Raw genomic sequence first — 15,778 nt, forward strand, 5'->3', positions numbered from 1 at the left:
TGTTTTGTACAGTGTCTTGTAAGTTAATTTGGGTTGGGCACATGACATTTAAAATGAACTAGAAAGGGTTGCTCAGTATAGATCCCAAATCTTTGCCAGGAGGCATGCATGCCCTATACCTACCCACCTCCATCTTTCTGTTTGTCTGGTCTGGTGCAAGTGATGACAATGTTTTGGGGTTGTTTGCCCGGGTATGAATAGACAGAGGACATTGTCCTGTGACAATGTGCGGAAAGGATATCAAAAGGACTCTCATTACATCAATACAGGGCATCCAGAGTTGACAGGCTGTTGACCTTATGCACACCGTTCCCATCTTGCCAGCAAGTTGCTAACTAGGTGCAATTTCCCATTGACAGCCGGGCCCATTCATCCAAACAGAAAAGTCCTATCTGATTGTATTAAACAACGTCAAACTCACCAACAATGCAGCTGTATGAAAAGCTTGAATTATCCTCTTTCTATCTGCAAAGTGTTTGTTTCATAAAAATCCACCGTAGACATGTTATGGGCTACTTCCTGTCAAGAAATTCCTTGCAGATGATGGTGTCAGAGTTTGGAAGCGCTCGTTATCATTAAAGCAACCTCCTGCTGCCTCCTGCATTATGTGCATATTCCATTTTGTTTCATTTAACACTCAGTCTCAAGAGTTCAATTATTGTTAAACATCTGCCTTGACTTAATTTACAAGACGTCTACACAATGAGAGCATGTAGTCATTTTGATCAATGTTTGCCTGTTATCTCTGCTATGGTACCACATCAATACAACATGGAATTGTGGACAAAATCTTACAAAAAGAATAAATAATATTGAGGCTACATTGAGGCTAAATGTCATCAAATGGTGGTCCGTGGCTCAAATGCTGAATATAAATAACATTGGGGCTTGATGTGAAAAGTGTTGAAAACCACTGCTCTAGACTCTGCAGTGGGTTTCAGGTACTTTACCCCCTGCGGCACTCGAGAGTTCCCCCTTTTCAAGCACCCTTTGAGGACATGTTGTGGGGCGTGTTCCTCCGTGGCTATAACGCAGTCAATCAATCTTTATTATAACAGACACAAACACAACAGAACCTCTAGTTCATATTCCAATAAGCCTGCGAGGTCCACTTTGACACTTTCCGACTTTAAACCAAACACTGAGGATTTCTGCAGTGTTTATACTATGCCAACTCGGAGCTAATCAATAGGGTGAGATGTCTGTCCTACGCTGGGAGGACGTACCCTCACTTCATTGCATCTGCCAGAATGTGGACTGCCATAATGCAGTGATGATGCACAAACTGTGGTTCGGGAGTCAAAGGTTAGGTTTTGAAAGGTAGGGCTGTAACTATCGATGACCTTTTTTTCAATTAAGCAAATAAAGAAGCCTGTAAAAAACATAGATGGATAGCAAAAACTGCTCGTGTAGAAGGGTTCTCAACGTTTTTGGCTGGGGACCCCCGAAAATGCTTTGGCCATGTCTCGCGACCCCCTCTCCCCTCCCCACCCCCAATACAAATTGACCGTTACAATAACCTTAATAATAGAGAAAATACATCATAAATAAATACTGAAACCAGATATAATCATTAAGGAAAGTTTATGCATGTGCTATGTGTACTATGTAAACTCTAAAAAATAATAATAATAATTTGGGGACCCCACAGAATATTTTCGGGACCCCCGAGGGTGTTGAGAACCCCTGGTGTAGAATATACTTGCACACAATACTCTGGTTCCAAAGAAGATCTCAAAAACGACAGGATGAATTGACATGGATTTTGCCGTGTACTGTCATGCTCTCCAGAGAATGACACCAGAGGATTGTTTGGTGTGGCCTTACCTCGAGTGCCACCGCATAATAGGCCAACATTTTCAACTGGACAAAAGATATCTCAGAATCTAATTGGCGGATTGCCACGGGACTTGCCGAGTGCATTCACGCTCCCCGGAGGATAACCATTTCGCCCTGGGGCCAAAATGTCAACTTTGCATACAAGACATCTCATCTCATAATCTAATTGGCGGATTGCAGGATGAAACTATGGCTTTCCTCTGGTGCCACGCTGGGCCAACATTTACATGTGTCCGCTTTAAGGCACTTTGTAGCTTTCTGGTACTTCACTTATTCAATGAATGATAATATGAATGATAATGAATGAAATATATACCACCCTCCAATTATGGCCCTAATATACAGTGGTGTAAGTACAATTTTGAGGTATTTGTACTTGAGTATGTAAAATGTTCTGTACTTTTACTTCTACTCCACTACATTTCAGAGGCAAATATTGTACTTTTAATCCACTACATTTACTTGAAAACTTAAGTTACTAGTTACTTTGAAGATTTCGATTATTATTACAAAAACATAGCATATATACATTTCGGCTATTTTCAATAGATTTGTATACATTTGAAAACTTCAAGTACATTTTGATACCAATACCTTTGTACATTTACTCAAGTACATTTTGAACTCCAGACTTTTACTTTTAATAGAGTACTTATACCTATATCGCAGTGCTGACACTTTTACTTGAGTAAAAATTGTGAGTACTTTTTCCACCACTGCTACATTTCTATCCACACTAGTGAGCTAGTGAGCTCCTCCTGACCGTTGGTTTAAAGCTACTAGTATGCTGTCACTTGTTGCATGGCCTCTGGGGGGGCTTTTTGCCTCTTGCTCTCTTTCTCCAGTCCTCAAAGGCAACAGTCTTTGGCGTGTTAACTGGCCCACAGGGGAGGAGGGATGGAGAGAGGGAGGAGGGATGGAGAGAGGGAGGAGGGATGGAGAGAGGGAGGAGGGATGAAGAGAGGGAGGAGAGAGGACGGAGCAGTGGGTTATAGAAGACCCCACAGGGGAGGAGGGATGGAGAGAGGGAGGAGGGATGGAGAGAGGGAGGAGAGAGGACGGAGCAGTGGGTTATAGAAGACAAGGCCCACTTTGTGTTGGTGGTTTGTCTGTTGTCTGAATGTTGGCCAACACTTAGTCACACAGTAAACAGACAATTAAGACGGATATCTAACATCTGGGGCACAACTACTGGGAAGTGTTTAACGACCTCTAGGACAAAACAAAAAACTGGGGCAGACATTATGTGTTATTGACCAACCACAGGGCTCCTTAGACCAATCACGGACCAACCACAGACTTGCGTTACAGGCCAGCCAATTCGCCATTCAGACAGATATAATTATGTTGGTTATTAGCCCGCCCCGTTTCTATAATGAAGGAGAAAGTTAGGATATTTTTCAGCAACACGGATGAAGAAATTGAAAGAATGTCCATGACGTTTGGATCGTCAGAGACCATCGTGGCAAATGACAAATGGCGGACAATTTTGAAATGTTACACAGAATTGATTCGGCATGGCAGTGGATATTGGATAGATAATATATTGTCGTTCAATGGTTACGTTTAAATGTGTAGTGTTGAAACTAACTCGTTTCTATGCATGGGTCCTTCTTCATTTACTTGCGCACGCACGCACACGCGCGCACGCGCGCACGCACGCACGCACACACACACGCACACACGCACACACACACACACACACACACACACACACAGCCACACACACAGCCACTCAGATCTGACTGGGTAAAGCGCAGCATGCTTCCAACTGAAGGGCCAGCCCCCCTAGGAGCAGTATTATCCGGATTTTCTTAGACCATGCCGACAGATTTTCATGCAAATTGAAAATCCGTCTTGAGAGATTAGGCCATGTGAGACTAGACCTAAGCTAGACTACTTACTCTCTCTCTCTCTGTGAATGTATGTGTTCTCTCTGTAATGACTGTGTCTCAGTGTCTGTCTGCAGTCCAGATGTCTCTCATTTTGTCTCCATCATAACCCTCTGTCACCAACTCTGTCCAAGGTCATCTCCATGCCCTTTACAACAATTTGTCCTCTGTCACCATTTAACCCATCCTGTGCCTCTAAGCATGCATGTGTTTTTTTTCTACCTGTCCGTCTTTTTGTCCAACCACTCCCCCCCCACGCCCCATCATACTGTTTGTATCGACATCTCTCTCCTGTGCGCTCTCTCTCTCTCTCTCTCGTACCTCTTATCACAGCATACCCTCTTCTCCCCCACGCCTCAGGCTGTGACAATAACCCAATATGTCTCCCTCCACCTCGCCTGGCCTCTCCAGGGCAGCAAAACAAGCGCTCCGACGGCCATCAGGAAGCCATTAAACAGCCATTTGGTGCGTTAGATGGATCTAACGGGTCCTCCAGCAGGGCACACGTCCGCACAGTTTCACTTCACATCAAGTGGAGCGCGAGAACAAGCTCTCTGACTGATTTCACCTGTGCTCATCTCGCTCTCTCTGTCTCCCTCTCTCTCTCTCCATTTCTAAATCTCATTGTCTATCTCACAGCTGTCGCCGGCGCTCTCGCTCTACCTGTCATTCTCTCCATCTACTCCTCCATTATTCACTTTCTCTCTCGCCTACTCGCACTCCCTCCTTCCCGTACCCTCACTCACTCCCTACGTTTTTCAATCTCGTCCGTTCTCTCCCCCTCCTCGCCGTCTCTCACTCGTTCATCCCCGTCCGTCCCTCTCTTTTCAGTCCTCTCCCCCCACCTACCTTTTTTGAGCGGTGCAGCCGCTCCAATGCACAGCTTTGTGTGTCTGTCTGTCTGTCTGTCTGTCTGACCACGGAATCGATGACTTTGATTGGCTGACGCATGATGATGTTCTCATCATCATCACGATAAAAGGCACCGCTCACTCACAAGTGTGATTTTCTCTCACTCTCCAACTATATCTCCTCCCACAAATGACATGCCCCTCTCTCATTCGCGCGCACACACACACACACACACACACACACACACACACACACACACACACACACACACACACACAATAGGCCTAGGAACGGGTGTCTATTGGATGACAATTATCAGCCCTAGGGATGATAAGGGTTATCAGCCCTATAGGGCACAGCACGGCGAATTGTCACTACGTGAGCGACCTCGCTGCCAAAGGAACACACTGTACCGTGTCAAACATGGGACATAACTCTTCGCCAAGGATGGTTTGCTGTTAAATTCACAGCTGAGCAGACTCCCTCCCCACGCGTGCTGAGGACTCCCAGTGGGACTATACCATTTCTCCACCGAGGCACTTAACTCTGTGACAGCAAATGTTAATCTATTTATTCAATTAAACCGCTGATTAAATGCCATTTTCTTGTTGTCTCTCCGTGAATAAATAACGGTTATGCCGCGTCACCCAGCATGCATTGTTGCCCCGGGTGATCATCTATAGAACACATACATCAATCACATATGGATGGAGGGGTGGACAGGAAGCCATGGATGGAGAGGTAGTTGAGTGGATGGGATGCGGTGGTGGAAAAGTACTCACATTTTTTTACCTAACAGAATCAATACTGCAATGTAGAAGTACTCCGTTACAAGTAAAGGTCCGGAATTCAAAATGTACTTGAGTAAAAGTTCCAAAGTATTGGCATCAAAATGTACTTAAAGTACTTAAAGTGAGGTCAAGGTCACGGTTTGAACACACAGTAAACACAGGGAGAACATGCAAACTCCAGGAAAGGACCCGAAACCAGTTTCTCCCTTTAACCACCATATACAGTACAGTAGTTGAGGGTGTCTATGTCCTCTATGCTGGTGTCTTTTCTGTTATTGTGGGGAAGGTTCGACGAGCTCACAACACCTCCATTTTCCTGCAAAAGCTTTCCCCACAATATGGATGCTGGGGGTTTAAGTGGTTATAAGGCAACATATTTTGTGTTAAAATAAATTATATATTTTTTAAATGGCTCTATATTCCGATTGTGTAATCACCGCTATAGAGTGTTTGTTCAATAGCAGGGGTCTCTCCAACTCTCCAGATCTTATAATGTGCATTAGTTAAGGACCAATTATATGAAGATGTGGTTGAACATTGGCGAAGGGCTCCTTTTAAGTGTTTAAAGTGATTGAGAGAGAAAGAGTTGAGCGTGTTGCTCGAGAATGCGTTGCTATAGCTTGCTTCCACACACATGCACACACACACGCACACGCACACACACACCAGCTGCTACACAGAATAAATCCACTAAACAGAACATAGTCCATCTATCAGTGTTGCTTGATTTTGCAAGAGAAACAAGCAGCAGAGGTCTGCGGAAACAAGACCCAAAAGCAACGACACACACACACACACACACACACACACACACACACACACACACACACACACACACACACACACACACACACACACACACACACACACACACACACACACACACACACACACACACACACACACACACACACACACACACACACACACACACACACACACACACACACACACACACAGAATATGTTTTAAACAATTTAACAACACCCCGGCTTGCAGCAGTCCCTGGCACAAAATATTTTGATTATTTTCAGATGGGGGTCCGCGGACAAATACTAACATCAGTAGTACGTTTGAGAATCTCAACATTTTGAAGCCCAAATAAGCTACCCGCAACTACCGATATTTACAACTATATAACAAGCCAAAAGTCGCATAGCAGACATACTGCGCTCTATCCCTCCCTGCCATCAGAAATGAGTTCATTTCCGTTGTTGTTCCATGTCCATATAGTTGTGTATGGAATAAATGCACCATCTCTTCTGCTGTAGCCTTTTGCAAGACGGAATGTTCTCCGGGTAGTAAATGTTAATGTAGCTTGTGCTGTGAAACAGTATGTGTTTATTGCATCTCAATTAACTAATTAACTTCAAACCAATTTCCCCTCTCTCCGAGCGAGGATGCCGAGAAGTTTGCCCGGGCTAAATGACATGGAAATTCAGGCGTCGGCGCTGGCTCACAGACAAGCTCCTAAATTAATCCTGGGGTCGTGTTTTATTCGGTATGAAAAGTTCTGACTGGAAAGTTGTAATGTTGACGCGTGATGGAATGTGCCACTGGCAGAACTGTGTTCAACCATCTAGTATATGTATACTTGATTGACCGGGGGCCCACTGCAGGCATTCATACATGGTCCTCCTTTTAAACTCTCTACACCAAATCGTTTTGCCGGAAATATGAAGTGTTGAGCTTGTAGATCTGCTATTTTTGCCTATTATGACATGCGTAGAATACAGACGCTAGGGTTACTGTGTTTAAACTAGGGACAACATAACAGAGCCTGCAAGATGACATTAAGGTATGATGTTAAAGTATCTACCCATCTACCTACCTACTTACCTACCCACCCATCTATATACCCATCTATCCAACAAATTATGGAGGTAGGAGGTAGGAGTTAGGTAAATTGCAATGAAATAAAATAGAGCATGAATGCATAGACCGTATTTGTTTGGTTTATTCCTTAACTATTGAGGAAACCTAATCAATTATCCTTTCCACTGTGAGCACAAAACGCAGCACAATAGATTCTCATTCCAGACTCAACTGCTGCATCTGAATGTGAAGTCATATGGATTTAATATCACAGCCTGTGTATGTGTACTGTTGTGTTGTCTGTTTAGAAGAAAACAACGGATACATACACAAAGCACAGTCTGGAGTGTGTCAGCGTCGACATCCTCCAAAACAACACAAACAACTTCAGTGAAAACACACAAGCTTTCAGGAAACAAAAGAGGATTTGTCCACTGGCACAGGGAAAAGAGCTTTTCATAAACTGTGCGTTTTAAAAGAAACATAATAACAAATGTTTTCTGTTTTGATTTAACTTAATTTCCTCCTCAAACTACTTCTGCTGTTTCTTGTTGAAGTGTCTATCTCTGACAGGATGCGTTGCTCTGTCTAAGCTCAAAGAATAGACACAACTATGGCCACCCTGTCCAATGAGGCCAATGCACACCATTTTCGATACTTTTGGATTTTGATGATATGACAATCCAAAAGTAAAAAGAGAGCAATCCACACCACTAGGAATATATTTTATTAACCACTTGAACCCTATAGTTTCTCTATTTGGACAATGTCATAATAGGCGAATATTTTGCAACATATAGGCAAACATTTTTACAAAATTGCACATCCGCAAGCTCAAAATGTATCGCAATGTGGTGAGCTTGTAGATTGGCTATCTTCAGTAAAGAGATTTGGTGTGGAGGGAAAAAGGGGCCGAGGTTAGAGCCCTGAGGGAAAACCAAGTATATAGATAAAGTGGTTATTCACTAGTAAGACCACACCTCTACTTAAGTTTGACAGTTTATTGGCAAGACTCAGAGTGGGGGCGTAAAGTCTCAGGAGCTGACGGCCATCGTATAGCTCTACTTGGAGAGTGGTTGGTCGTCTCTGCTCCGTCACTGCCCCCCTTGGATTCTTGGAGGAAACGAGACGGAAGGAAGAGCGTGAATCGAGGAGGAAGGAGGAGGTCCGAGGTTGGGGTGGAGGACGACGACGAATTTGAAAGCAGTGAATGGCAGAAATAGCCGATCTACAAGAGCAGTACTCACGACCCATGTTTGGTCAGAACAAACAAGCCGGCCGAGAGATCACAGGTGTATTTATACTGTGGTGATTGCAGCAGGGATTGGCTGTGGTGAGTGGAGGCAGGTGTAGTGGATACAGGTGATTGTGAAAGGGGAGTGGCTAATGAGTGAGGGCAAGGGTGGTAGATAGGGAAGCGATTGAGAACGGGGCGTGGCCGGGATAAGCAGAGGGTGGTCTCTACTCCTGAACCTACGTTGAACACAACTACATTAATGAATAGTGGTTGGATCTTCAGACCTTCCTCAGACCTCAGGATTGATGAAGGTGTAAGGACCGAAACGTTTATGTTTTATGCGAGTGTGGGAACAGTCTCTTTTTACATTAGGTTATATTATGTACTAACTGCAGCTTCTTATGTTCTGAAGACAAAGTCTTTACGGTTTGTACAGCATCAAGCCTAATGTGTGTCAAGCTGAAACAAAAACAAATTTTCAACACAAAAATTCAACACAAGTCATCCACTGAAAATTAATGCAATTGAAGAACGGCGGTCCAACCGCACACGTGTGCGCCTGTGAAAAGCTAGTCAAAGCCAGCAAAACGGTAAAGGTGTACATTTCACCTCAACAATCAAAGAAACATGCTCCGATTCCCTCATCATGTCACCAAATCACATCTCATGCACGCACGCACACACGCACACACACACACAGGTTTGATTATTTCCATTTCAGTTACCGCTACGTATGTAGAACTGGCTTTTGCAATAACACTGCAGATACCAACACAACAACAGCAGCAGCAGCAGGCACAATTAGAATAGATTATACAATAATCGTCACATAAGCATGCGGAATAGAATAGAAACAATCGGGTAATAGGAGACAATAGGAGATTTAATAGCACATCACCCAGCCACAAATACAATCCTTTACATCATCACACTGCAAGTGACAGCCGCCTCCACTGCAATAATAGAGCACATTCACTCACACTCGACATTTAGCCTCATGCTGACCCGCTCCAATGACACAGACACAGACACAGAGCGGCTGCACGCCTCTAATAGAGCCGTCAATTGTCAGCAATGGAGTGAGATTTATTCCAGTGGACAGCACATGGCCCGGTAATTAGCAGCAGCCATAATAAGCCATGCAGGGAACACAATGTATGGCCCTATAGAAAAAGGCACCTTGCACCTAATGAAGAAACATTGACGGGGAAAATCTGCGGCACGTTAAGGCCCTGGATGTGCCGTATGTTGTCAATAGAACAGAACAGAAGAGAATAGAACTGGGCAATAATATTTAATATATTGTGATGAGACTAGATAGATAGATAGATAGATAGATAGATAGATAGATAGATAGATAGATAGATAGATAGATAGATAGATAGATAGATAGATAGATAGATAGATAGATAGATAGATAGATAGATAGATAGATAGATAGATAGATAGATAGATAGATAGGTATAGTAATATATATTGTCAGCCCTAAGTGACAAACCAGGAAAGCATTCCTGGTTCAGTCCAGTGTGAGTAAAAACAAAGTAGTTCCAGTCCAACATAACAACAAACCAAATCAACCAAGTTTCCAGCAGTCAGGGGGCCCCACGCCCCCCTGAACACAGAGCAGCTTTGCCCTGTAGCCTTTCCATCCCTTTCTCCAGCATTACCTGGATTGGCACGGCTTGGAATCCGATAGGGCGTAATCCATGTGCCTACATAAAAAATAAAAAAAGTTCAACAGCTGAGAGTGTCTATGCTAATTCTCCCCCCTGTCAGGCAGGCCAGGGCTCTGAAACCCCCTAACACACACACACACACACACACACACACACACACACAGCCAGAAGTAGTGGGAGACTGGGAGCTAACAGTCTGGCCTAGCCTCAGAGAGAGAGAGAGAGAGAGAGAGAGAGAGAGAGAGAGATGAGCAGACAGGCGCGTTTGTCATCGATGAATGCACATGTTTTCCTCGACGCTAAAACAGCTCGCTCGGAGCGTAAACAACAAAGTGGGGATATGCCTGCATTACAGCCGAGGAACGCTGCTTTCTGAGCAATACGCGCGCGCACACGCACACCCCCCACACACGCAGCCAGCCCCCCTTCCTTCTCTCTACGAGACCTGTTACCCAGCCACAAGCTCTCCCTCTCTCGACTCTCTCCCTCTCTCTCTCTAGGTGACAGACACAGACACACACACACCCCGACTGACATTGACACGCGCGCACAGACATAAACACACACGCATTATACACACACACGCGCGTGCGCGCGCGCCGTCTACTCCCGTGTGAGAAAAGGGCAGCGGCAGCACAGTAAACTTGTGGACACATAATATCACACGGCGACGATTCAAACAGCAACAAAATGACAAGCGATGAAAGGAGCAGAGTGGGAGGAGAGCAGAGGAGATGTGAGCCCGGCTGCTTTACCGTTCTCTCCGCGACGGGTCCTGCTGTTGTATGCTCGGCTTGGTGGGCGCCATCTTCCTGCAATTATTTGATTTCTTACTTTTTCCTCTCCCCTCCGTCCCCTTCCCCTCCTCTCTCCTCGGGTCTATTTGGACACGAAGCGTGGGGGGCGACGCGGGGCGCCCTGGCAGCAATGCGTCACGCGAAGGTGTGTTAAAGACAAAGCCATGTCGGTGTGTGTCGTCTAGTAGTGTGTGTGTGCCTGCGTGTGGCTGTGTGTGTGTGTGTGTGTGTGTGTGTGTGTGTGTGCGCGTGCGTGTGTCCCCGATGGGCTGCCTGCAGCCTGCAGCCTGCTGCTCCTGACTTGACTACCAGCAGTGGAAAACGCCGAGACGGAGCTGCGTCGGCATGCCGAGCGAAGCGAGCCTGAGCCCGGGCTGGAACGCGCCGAGAATCCCCGCTGGTTTCCCCACACTGCTGGTCGGGTCCGTGTGTGTGTGTCTCTCCCACGCCACGGCACGGCACGGCTTCTCCTCCCGATCGCTTCTTACCGCGCGCGCTCTACTCTCTCTCTAGCCCCTCTCTCTCTCTACCCAACAACACACATACACACACACACTGTCATACACGCACGCACACACACACACACACACACACACACACACACACACACACACACACGGGGGCTGTCACAAGTGGAATTCCTACGCTATATTGTTGTGTAGGGCTAGGCTACAGTAGGCTATACAAAATTAAAAATATATATAATTTATAAAAATTAAAAACATGTTCGCCGGGCGGCTCCCTCCGGTCCCCCCCGGCCCCTGGGGAGTGTTTGTCCGCGTGTGTTTTCCACGCGTGGAGGATCTGTGAGGTGAGAGAGCATTATATTAGGACCATCTCCTCTCCTCCTGCCTGGCTGCCTCAGCGCAACAACGCCACTCAGTTGCGGTTGTTCATGGAGTCAGTTATTTCACCCTTTTCTCTCCCATGATTTATTTCCCATATCCTATACACTACAGTGACTACACACACACAGGTTGGTTGCATGCAGGGGTTTATTCATTTTATTTTAGAAACATAATGTCAGAAAAGATAAATGTCTCCCCCTTTTGTCCCCAATTAGGGCATAGGCCTAACACATCAAACGTGTTCATGTGGTAGTCCTGTTGCAAATAATATATATAGGTTATGTTGCATGTTATCAATATCCCCTCGTTGAAAAAACCAATAGCCTATACCTACCCACTTACAAATAGAAGGCCTATTTCCATAATTAATTAACAGAAATGACTAAACCTATAACTTTTTTTTTGGTCAGCAAAAACACCGTCTATTGACACCGTCAATAAAAGCTGTGATGTGTTTTGACGGGCGCGTCGATTGCCTCAACACATGCTCATTAAGACGCATTCCAATACACGGGGAGAAACTACACCGAAGCCTTTTTTTCTTTACATATATTTCCATTTCCTTTTATGTATAATTCATTGTAGCCCTAATAGCTTCGCCTACTGATTAACCCGAGGCGGCAGGCCGTGCAGCTGAAAGCCGCCTCTATACACCAATGACCCGTCAAGGTCAAAGGCATGCCGGCTCGGCTGGATGGATGGATGGCTGACTGGCTGGGGCTGCGTGGAGCGGTGCTTCCTAACGTGGGGTCCGGGGACCCCCAGGGGGTCCACGAGGGGGTTCCGGGGGGTCCCCAGCGAAATTATTTCATAGTATTAAATAAATATACATAAATAAATAAAATAAGTTAAATAACCCTATATTATGCTTTGGCTTTTCAAAAATGTTTGACTAATCTTGAACAATTATGGGGCAAAACACATTTTAAATAGACATTCTGTTTATAGGGAGCCCTTGTACACAGTTTTATTTCATCTTGTGTATTTATTTCAGATGGGGGTCCACGGTCAAATACAGGGTCCTTGATGTGAAAATGTCTGAGAATAGCTCCAGGAACGGCTGTTGTCATTTCAACCATGGCACTGGCATGCATATAAAGACGTAAGACGCACTGTGTGACAATACAAAAAGTAACAGGTTATTCTCCGTGCATTGAATGTAGTCACCACTGGTGAGCCATTGATTAGCAAGTTGGATAAATACACTAAAGTATGGCTAGTCCTGTTTTGTTTTTGTTTAAGCTTATAGTAGAATGTCTATAACTATAACAGAGTTGCTGTTTTTCTTTTCTTTTTTCGTCCACAAGTTAGATCTAGAGCTTGTCTTATAATATAGTCTATAGGCTAAATTAGAAATTGTTAATAAAACTAATTGTTAATACAACCCTTAGCATATTCGGGGATCATGCCATGGGTTTTGACATGGCGTCTAAAGTTTCAGTAAAGACCTTCCTTCCTATACCGCGGTTGGTCTTGTATACGTGTGAATGAATGTTGCTGTCAGCTTCCTTCTCTCTCCATCTCGGCCTGTTTATTGGGAGCAGTCAAACGGAGGAGACGTGGATAATGGGGTGTAATGTATAAACATATTAGCACACAGCTGTTAGGTTGAAGGGGGGGGGGGGGGCATTATAGAGAGCACTGGGCTTGATGGAAACGGCCTGTAGTACATAACGACAGGGGAAACGGTACATGACCGACACCCCCCCCCCCCCCCCACCACCACCACCACCACCACGGAAAAGTGTATGCCTCGCGCCTAGCCTACTTTAAATGGCCGTTTGCACCACAGCAAATGTAAAAGTTACGAGCTTTAGCAGCACTGCAGTCAACTTTTCTTTCGAAGAGGATTTGAAGAATCTTGAACAAAATAAATGCTCATTGTTATTTATTTATAACATGCACTGTATAACTTATTTATCCTATACACACTGACACAAATGGAACCAAATGGACACTTAACGTACTGAGGACGTATGAGGCCAATTAAGGGTTGATTGTTGTGGGCCTATTTGCATGAAAGATGCACACTTTTCCGCTACGAGGCAAATACATGTCCGTTCAGATCAGATCAGACGGTCAGACGGTCTTAATGGTTCCTGCATGGTCGCGTTATTTTATTTGTTGCTTCGGAGCGCAAACACTAAGCGTCAGTTAGGGGCACTTGGAGCTGGAGGGGCCCATGCAGTGATTTATATGTCCGTGACTCTGTTGTGTGTTTGTGTCCCCCAAGCTTCTATACGACGGCAGAGTTTACAAGCACTGTGTGTGTGTGTGTGCGTGTGTGTGCGTGCGTGTGCGCGCGTGTGTGCGTGCGCGGCTTGTTTTTGCCCCCCTACAGCTCTGGTTGATTAGAAAAAGATCCCCCTACTGAGCGACGTGGCGCAAAAAGCAATCATTTAGATTAATAGTGGGAGAAAAAGAGAGGAATAAAATGATAAATAATAGACGGCAATTAAGTGGATTGTTATCCAACGAGAAGTTGTGAGAAGAGACTCGGTCTGTCTGTCGGTGTGTGTGTGAGCGTAATTTCTGTCACGGAGGTATAAATGTGCTCAACCTCTCGCTCGTCTCCTGAAGTGACAAACTCAAGTCGTTATGGTCAGAAATGTATCTAACAGGCTGCTCTTTATCATTTATCTGCTCTCGTTTGCATGAATCCAATATACCGCCTTGAATAAGGCCTTAAGTATGTTATAGCCTACTTGTTTGGAGCCTTTTGAGTTTGAGAAAGAAAGAAAGAAAGAAAGAAAGAAAGAAAGAAAGAAAGAAAGAAAGAAAGAAAGAAAGAAAGAGAAAGGAAGGAAAGAAAGGAAGGAAACTCCTCTCGGTCCAAAACGGATAAAGATGTTGTGACAGTTGGTTTTTATCCCGTTGAGATGTCCATATGTCGGAATCAAAGAAGGGATGGCATACAGCTACAAGATAGCAGCTTTCAACCTTTGAAATGGGACATCACACCACCGGGGGATTATAGTCCTATAGACTCTGACAATCCCCTGCTCTTTCTCGGTCTATTATCTCTGATCTCCACCGTTCCGAAAGAGTCCCACAGAGTTACAAATGCCCAACTGCAGAACACAATTGCTGAGATGTTGATCTCCGCGCTGAAAAATATATATAATAACCAAAAAGAAAAAAAAGAAACTCGAATTCAATAGTGTTAAAACTATCAGTGACACTCATCTCATCCGGACACTGATCCGACATACCTCTGCTGGTAAGCGGAGATTCCCTGGACGCTCTGAGGGTTCCCGTTAGTGCTCCCCGGCACTCTGCCGACCGCGGGTCCCGTCGCCATCCCCCCTCCGCCGGCTCCACCACCTGCTGCAGCCGTCACCTGCACGCTGAAATCCGGGAAGATCCGGATCATGATCCCGTTGTTTGTTTGTCTCTCTTTCTCGGGTAATAGTAATAGTCCCCTCTCCCCCCTCTTCCTCTCTCGACACGACCCGATAAACGAAAGGAGAGGAGTAGTAGAGGTGGAGAGCTACCGGTCGGAGAAGAGTCAATGAAGATAGGTTGTTATTTCACCCCAAACATTAAAAAACCCACACAAAAAAACAAGATTGAATCCTTTATTTATCTCTTTTCTTCTTTCTGGTGACCACCGGAGCTCCACGCGCTCACTCCAGCACCACTGTCGCCTCCACGACACCACGGTCCGCGGCGACCATTCCTCCGCCGGTCATTTCCTTCCACAGCAGCGGACGACTGGGGTACGAGACAAGTGCGAGGCTTTCTGCAAGCAGCTTGGTAATGACATTGATGCCGTTAGAGGGAGTGCAGGGAGGGAGTGTGTATGTCTGTGAGGCTGTGTGCGCGCGTGCGTGAGTGTGTGTCGGTATGTGGGGGAGAGAGGAGAGTGCGTGCCGTGAGCGGGGCTGAATTGCTTTGCGTCCTTTTGCGCACGGTGGGAAGAGAGAGAGAGAGAGAGAGAGAGAGAGAGAGAGAGAGAGAGAGAGATTGACTGATATAGCGGTGTTTGTTCCAACAGGAGGAGGATTCCTGGTTCTTACTGTGCGTAAAAA

General features: G+C 45.3%; 1 protein-coding gene across 1 annotated transcript in view; it reads right to left on the bottom strand.

Annotated features, from left to right (window-relative positions):
- The window catches only part of npas3 (neuronal PAS domain protein 3), a gene marked incomplete at its 5' end in the record, with an annotated part of 405,035 nt that extends 389,915 nt beyond the window's left edge, over positions 1-15,120 (bottom strand). The window contains one exon of the mRNA XM_079529070.1: positions 14,960-15,120. Coding sequence (XP_079385196.1) covers positions 14,960-15,120 — 161 coding nt within the window. The remainder of the gene's footprint in view (positions 1-14,959) is intronic.
- Positions 15,121-15,778: the final 658 nt, after the last annotated feature.

Source organism: Electrona antarctica (genome assembly GCF_951216825.1).
Source record: "Electrona antarctica genome assembly, chromosome: 18".
NCBI classification, from domain to species: Eukaryota; Metazoa; Chordata; class Actinopteri; order Myctophiformes; family Myctophidae; genus Electrona; species Electrona antarctica.